This window comes from Brassica oleracea, chromosome C3 (assembly GCF_000695525.1).
Source record: "Brassica oleracea var. oleracea cultivar TO1000 chromosome C3, BOL, whole genome shotgun sequence".
NCBI classification, from domain to species: Eukaryota; Viridiplantae; Streptophyta; class Magnoliopsida; order Brassicales; family Brassicaceae; genus Brassica; species Brassica oleracea.
Window position 1 is genome coordinate 26521041 of NC_027750.1, and position 7592 is coordinate 26528632.

The window sequence follows — 7592 nt, forward strand, 5'->3', positions numbered from 1 at the left end:
AAGGTAGAAGAATTTATTACGAGAAAAATAATAGGAGTTACAACCTCTCAATTATAACAGAGAAATTGATTAATAATTTTCTCGTTATAATAGGAGAAAATACTCGAACTCTCTAAATAATTTTCTCTCAACCCGATCCCAAATACCCGTAAGAAAAAGAAATTTTTTTTTTCTCTCACGTTCTTCTTCTTCACTTCTCTCTGTGATTTTGATTTTGGGATGAATGTGAGGTAATGGCATGGCTTGGTATTTATAGAGATTATGAGGATTGGTAGGTGCCTACAAGAGTTGACAAAACTCATTTTCATTTACGGCCACCGTCCAAGCCGTCAAATGTGATCACCGTCCAAGCCGTCAAATGTGATCACCGTCCATCCAACCGACCATCATATTGAAAACGTGTTTTAACAATTAGTACTCCAATCAATTATTTTATTTGATTATGTATAAATTATAATCGACGTAAACAGGTTTTGTATCACTCATATTATATAGAATGATTTTGAATGGATAGTTGGATTCTCTTTTGATTAGCCGCTTTCCCTCCCACATATTTGCCAACTACCTATAAGCGCTTAGTGTCATTAAATGCAAAACCTCAAATCCCAATCAGTTAGTTCGTTCGATACTCCAATTTATTAAAATGGAAAACCTTAAATCTTAAACAAGGACGGCTCTCTCAAGATCTTAACAATTGTGGATCACGCAAATTTTATCCATTTATCTTATTTTATCGTGATTTTTAGTTACAAAATATTCTTTGTTCCACTGATTAATAACACACTATTGGAACAAAGAATAATGTTTTGAGATATATTAACTAGATCGATTTCTCCAAGCTGGCTCATGGATTGGCCACAAATTGATGAATGGATGTTAGATCTTATTATATATGCATGGTCAAGTGGGAAAGAACGTTAGGGCATATTTTACCTTAATTCTCACGTGGTAATCAAAACTTAGAAGGATGACGTACCTATCTAAAATAAATCCAATACTATTAGTGGTTTGGGTCTACGGAAACTTTGTTATCAAACACACGTTACTAAACTGATATAGAAAATATTTATCTTCAATCCTATTATTTTAAAAAAAAATATTTAGCAATTTGATGAAACCTAGAGATTTTGATGCAGCTCAGGCATCTACTATGGGCCATATAGGTTTGATATAACATGAGTTACAGAGATTAACTGTTCATCAAGTTTATATTTTATTTAATCATTAAGTGTTCACAAAGTTTTTGCTTATCAATATATTTAGACAATGTACAATGGTTTCAACACTCATTTCATTTTCAACACATTTTTTCTCTTTTTATCATTTCACATCATTTTCTCTCTCTTCCACCTAATTTATTCAACACTCACTTCATTTTTAACTTCTACAACTAGATCTCGACCCACACAACCGCGAGGGTTTTTGTTTTCATTTATTTTTATATAAACATTTTGTTTTCAATTCTAAATTAGTATATATTATAATATATATGTGTCTATCAATTTTTAAAAGATAATAAGCTTACGGTATATTTTTTCATTGAATAGATTATTTCAAACTTTCACATGTATTTGTATCTTCTTCTATATATATATTTTCGGATTATTATTTCATTATTAAAATCGTAACTATATATATAGATTAGTAAAATATTGTTTTATTGTTATATTCAAAAATATTGTAACATTTCACAAATTTAGAAAGTTTTTTAAAAATTAAACTTTTCGCTTCATAGATTTATATTATCGAGTAATAATTAAACATTTAGTTTTTGTTTAATTTTTAAAATAAACTATATAGATTAAAATTTGTTTTCATTGGTTTAAGATAGTAAAGATTAATCATTGTTAGATAATATGATTTTTGTTATTTAAAAAAAAAATCTTTATAATTTTAAAAGTTAACATCGACAAATATTTAAATAATTAACATATGGAGGTATAATATTACAACAATAAATTCTATCTATTTAATTTATACTATCTATAAATCCAGTGATCATCTATTGTTTAAATCCAATTATTAAAAGCCCAATAAAAATTTCTGGTAGGCCCAAAATTTAAATGATAAGATTATAGACTAAATGTAACATGACTTTCTAGGAATAAGTTCATTAGGTCAATTTTAAAAAAAAATCACACATGAATCAAAGTTGTGACTTCTGTTTTAATATATAAGATGATTTTTTAAAAAAAATTCAGCATCCTACCCCACTATTTTTAATTTATATATTTATCTTTTACAATATAATAACTATATATTATTAATTTGATTATAATTAACTTAAAACATAATTTGTTAGAATTTTGGTAGTTAAACGAAAAATTATAAAAATTATATGTGTTAAAAAAATTATTATTGGGATTTCTTTAACGAAAAAAAGAGGTTTAAAATAAGAAAATAGTTGATTATAATGAAAAATAAATATTTTGTATCCAAATGAAATAAGAGTAGTATTTATTTATAGATCATAAAAATCATGAATTTTGATATACTTTTTATTCTTTAAAAAAGTTTTATTATATGATAAATGACTTGAAATTATTATATGGAATAAAAATAAAATAAAAAATTGACAACCAATAAAAACACAGCATGAGTGACCAACATTTCTATCCAACCAATTTTTGCCACGTGGCTGCGCTGGCCCATGTAGATTTGTTTCAACGTGTTGAAACTTTGCACCTATGTTGAATCTACCTAGATAAACTACAACATTTCAACAACCTCATTGCAAGGTATTCAACAGTATAAATCAAGTTTCAACACCCCCTTTGCGGGTGGTCACAGTGATGGCTATACATTTGTTATATAGTTATCCAGCCCTTTCATTTCATCCCTCAACCTACAACTATACCATTCCCTTTTATCCCATTCATTTTAATTCTTTTTATTACATACATTCAAATTACGTAGCAGTTACAGCCATGCGTGTATATATAGTATCACACTGGTATGCATCTAAAGGCATCAATTTGAACAAACCCAAACCTTATATGGCGTCTCTATCTACAACTCTGAAACCGCTAGCTTCCTTTTCACCATTTGTTAAACAACGTAACCCCAACAGTAATAGTAATGCATGCCTTGTTCACTTATCACACACCCAACTCCACAAACTACATGTTGTCCAAACGAGGAGGGTCCGTGGCTCACAAGAAACTCACGTTCGTGGCTGTTCATGATGCACCGGATCAGGTCGAGAGCTTCTCTAGAATAACCTTTTCGGAGGTCGTGGTAGCGAGAGAGAAGAAGCCATTTTGGAAAAGAAGTTGGAAGCCTGGAGAAGTGATCAAATTATCCCGATTCGTTGTGGTGCATTTGCTGAGCTCTGGGCTCCATTTCACTTCAGTTGGGCGGCGTTTCGGCTTTTCTTTTGGCTCGTAATCATCAACGGAATCTGCATTACATTGTCTTATCATAGGAATCTTTCGCACCGAAGTTTCGATCTACCGAAATGGCTTGAGTATCTCTTTGCATATGGAGGTGTTCTGGCTTTTCAGGTTTGACTCTTTACTTTTATAACTCTCATATGATTGATAGATTCTGAAGATGATTTATTTCTTTTTTTTGGAATAAAATGTTAAATTTGATTCAAAATAAAATAGAACTTGTTTACAGCATGAGCTACTTTGTTTATGACTTGGTTTCTAACAATGAAACTCTTTTAAAATATTTCACTATGTTCCTGCATCCCCAATCCAGCTTTGGTAACCGTTCACCATCCTTTTATCTTGCTTTAGAATCATTATTCTGTTCTTATCAGCTGTCTGTCGATTGACCGAAAGAGTACATGTGACCGAAGATGATTTATTTCTCATAACTCTTTAGCTTTCAAAATAGACTCTTAAACGAAAGTCACACACGTTGTAAGAAAAACATTTTACATTCATTAAAAAAGAAGAAGATTAATTAGTGTTTAGTATGAGTTATATATGAACGTTATATTAATTAGGAGAAATATTCATCTTTGATTCGTAAGTTGTAAATCGTGGATATACAGGGAGACCCGATAGAGTGGGTGAGCAACCATCGGTACCATATCATAAGTATTGTGAGACACGACGTGACCCACACAGCCCTATACAAGGGTTTTGGTATAGTCACGTGACATGGATATTTGATACCGGTTCTATCCTCAAAAAGGTATACTAAAACACCAATTGTATGTCAAACACTCAATTACTCTCTTGTTAGTCATGATAAGATGTTCAGTACGTAATTCTATAATGACCAATATCATATAATCAAAGTTAATATTGTCGTAGAAATTAAAAAAATGCATGCATGATTAAATTTAAATGATATAGGTCAGAGCCGCATTTGACATATCTAATCCGGTATAGCTATGATCTAACACTGATTAAATCATTGGATGCATGCATGCACGCAGTGTGGTGGATATGAGAATGTAAGTGACCTATTGAGGCAGCCCTTCTATAGGTTCCTTCAGCGAAGCTTCGGTTTGCATCAGATAGCTTTTGGCCTTCTCCTCTATTTCTGTGGAGGCATGCCCTTCCTCGCATGGGGACTTGTAAGGACCACTAGCTCCTTTTCTTAATTTCACGATTATAATTGTTAATTTTAATGATACAACAATTTGAGTATCGTCAAATTAAATTGATTTAGACACATTAATTAGACGGTCCTAAAGGGACTATGGCGTGTCAAATTACGGACCTCAACAGATCATTTCAGACGAAAATCACATAACAAAATTTTAATACCGAAAAAAATAAAACATACTACCTATGAAGGTAACAGTGAAACCTAACTATGTATCCAAGGGGCTTTTTAATAATTTAGGGTCTCTTGTGTAGAATTTTGCTCACATTTGACAAAAAAGTGAAATTCTAAGAGAATGGCAATGACAGGGTGTGGCAACCGTGGTTCGATCCCACACAACTTTTCTGGTGAATTCAGTTTGCCATATATGGGGAACGCGAGCTTGGAATACACCTGACTTCTCCAAAAACAACTGGTACTACTGTCTACATATATGGGATAATCTCCATTTGTGAAAATAGTAAACATTATAATAATTTGGTGATGAACCAGGTGGGTAGCGATTATAACATTCGGCGAAGGATGGCATAACAATCATCATGCGTTCGAGTTCTCGGCTAGGCATGGACTTGAGTGGTGGCAACTCGACGTTACTTGGTATCTCATTAGGTTTCTTAAAGCTATTGGTTTGGCCACTAACGTTAAGTTACCTACCGAAGCTCAAAAGAAGAGAATGGCTCGTAATTAGTTCCTTCCTATTTACAACATTATATAAGTTACAAGTACTGTGTATGCAAAAGTCAACGAAAACCATGACTTGGGATTCAGTTTCCCAAGTCCTAACGGTTACGTAAGTAAGATAACTATTTAAGTGTGAGTGCTGTCTTAATAAAGAACACGAGTTTCTTATGAATGGTTTTCTCATTACAAACTAGTCGTTTTCCTTTTGACTTGTTCAAAGATCTCTGTCATTGTTGTGCCGACAAATACACTAGGAGTTTCTTAACATTAATACCATACCTGAATCGGTTAATCAATCTTTATTTACAAAGCTTGAAATCTAGATAAATAGACTGTTTGGGAAGGAAACTTTTGTGATGATATAAATAATCTCAAAAGGAACGATTTTACAATAAAACAATAGAATTATTGGAAGACACTACGGCTTAACCTTTCACCTACTATGAATAAGACAATTAATTTAACCTACAATCGCAGAGCTCTCCTCACAAAATGTATAAGTACTAACTTGGAAGGCTGCATCATGGTGCAGAGCTTGCTGAATCAGACTTTTTTTGGGTGCAATTGCTGAATCAGAGTTCACCTCACCTTGGCTATTGATCTGATCCAGTTGCTAATGAACAGAGCCAGTCATAAACATAACGAGATGAATCATTCGCTTATGATACCCAAAATATTTGTGAATATTATGGTATATCATTTTACCCATAAATAATTAAGAAAAATATATGTTTAGTAATTGTCTCAAACTCTATAAATTTCATGGCCGACCCTGATTAAAGACGGTTGGTCCTGCACTGTTTTCTGGTGGTGGGACATTATCCACCTCCGTTCTAGTCATGGCATTGCGATCACGTGAAGCCCACCATCGGTAAGTCTAACTGCAAACTGTATTCGTGCGACATTCCACTTTTCTGATGACTGCAGCTTCGCATGTATGGAAAACTAAGCTTTGGAAAACTGGAAATATTTCCGAGTACAACTGATAAAATCCCAATATGCTGTTTAAGGGTTTTTTTGGTAAAATATGATGTTTAAGGTTTGTAATCATAAATTAAAAATTATTTCTTTTATTTTTTCGAAAATAAAACAACATGCATCATGTTCACTCAATAACAAAATATAATTTGTAAAAATATATAAAAATATTTTGTAAAAATATGCATTGTAAATTGATACGAAAATCTTGTAATATCATTATATGATATGGACGGAATAGTTGGTAATAGGAAAATACATTTGTAGTGTTCAAAAAAAAAGAAGGAAAATACATTTGTCTGTATGAGTTGTAAATAATTAATGTCAACATAAATGTTGCAAAATAATTGGAGGTGGCTGGAGATAGTAGCACTAGGGGAGAGAGGTGGCAGAATAACCATCTTGCGTTGGCGTTCTGAGCAAGAACATTTTTTTCTAAAAAAAATGCAAGACTATGATCTTCATGTTAGATATTTTGGTAAAATATCGTGGTTTATAATTATCTATTAGGATAATGTTTATCCTATGTTTTGTCTTCTTCTTAAAGTCGGTTAAACCACCGACTTGGTTTCCTATATATATGTGATCATTTGTAACAAGAAGTGGAATGAATTAAGTTTAATAATTATCTTACACACATTCGAACTTCTCACCTCTCGTCTTGTCTCTCCCTCTTTTCCTTCCTTATAAACTCCAAAAGATAAATCAACCTCACGTTATAGTTTACAACACGTTATCAGCACGAGGCCCTGACCAACTGAGGCTTATCAATCCGAAAGTTCTTAAACCAGCCGAGGTAATGTTTAAATTTATGTATTTCAATATACTTAATTTATTTAAATTTTATTATTATTTCGGAGTGACAGGCTGGACCTTCTCCGTTTATTTTTCGGGATGATAGGCGCTGCCTTCCCCGACTGATCGTTATGGTAGGCTTTGCCTTCACGATCAGAAAAACACGTGGTAGGCTTTGCCTCCGTGAATAAAAATAAAAGGTCAAAAATGGCAGACTAAGTCTCCTCGGACTTTGAAATAAGTAAAAGTCAAAATGGTAGACCATGTCTCCTCGGACTTTGAAAAATGATCAATATGGTAGTCTATGACTCCTCGGATCATGTGGTAGGCTGAGCCTCCCGATTTTATTTATGCTATTTAAATTTCTGCAATTTAAATTTATGCAATTTAAGTTTATGCTTTTATTTTATGTCTTTAATTTTTGCATTTAAATTATGCATTTAAATTCCCGTTTTTACTATATTTATAATATTATTCTATGAATACAGTTATCATGTCGAATTTGACAAAGCTCGAAATTAATGCCCTGGATATTACGGGAAATAATTATATGACCTGGGCAGTGGGTGCAA

General features: G+C 32.4%; 1 protein-coding gene across 1 annotated transcript; it reads left to right on the top strand.

Moving 5' to 3' along the window:
* Positions 1–2981: 2981 nt before the first annotated feature.
* On the top strand, positions 2982–5419 carry LOC106333239 (probable lipid desaturase ADS3.2, chloroplastic). Its single transcript, XM_013771708.1, is given in 8 exon segments — positions 2982–3080; positions 3082–3325; positions 3328–3503; positions 4004–4042; positions 4045–4146; positions 4394–4534; positions 4875–4981; positions 5059–5419. Coding segments are annotated over 8 exon segments (1089 nt in total). The 5' UTR covers positions 2982–2996; the 3' UTR covers positions 5255–5419.
* The last annotated feature ends 2173 nt before the right edge of the window (positions 5420–7592 follow it).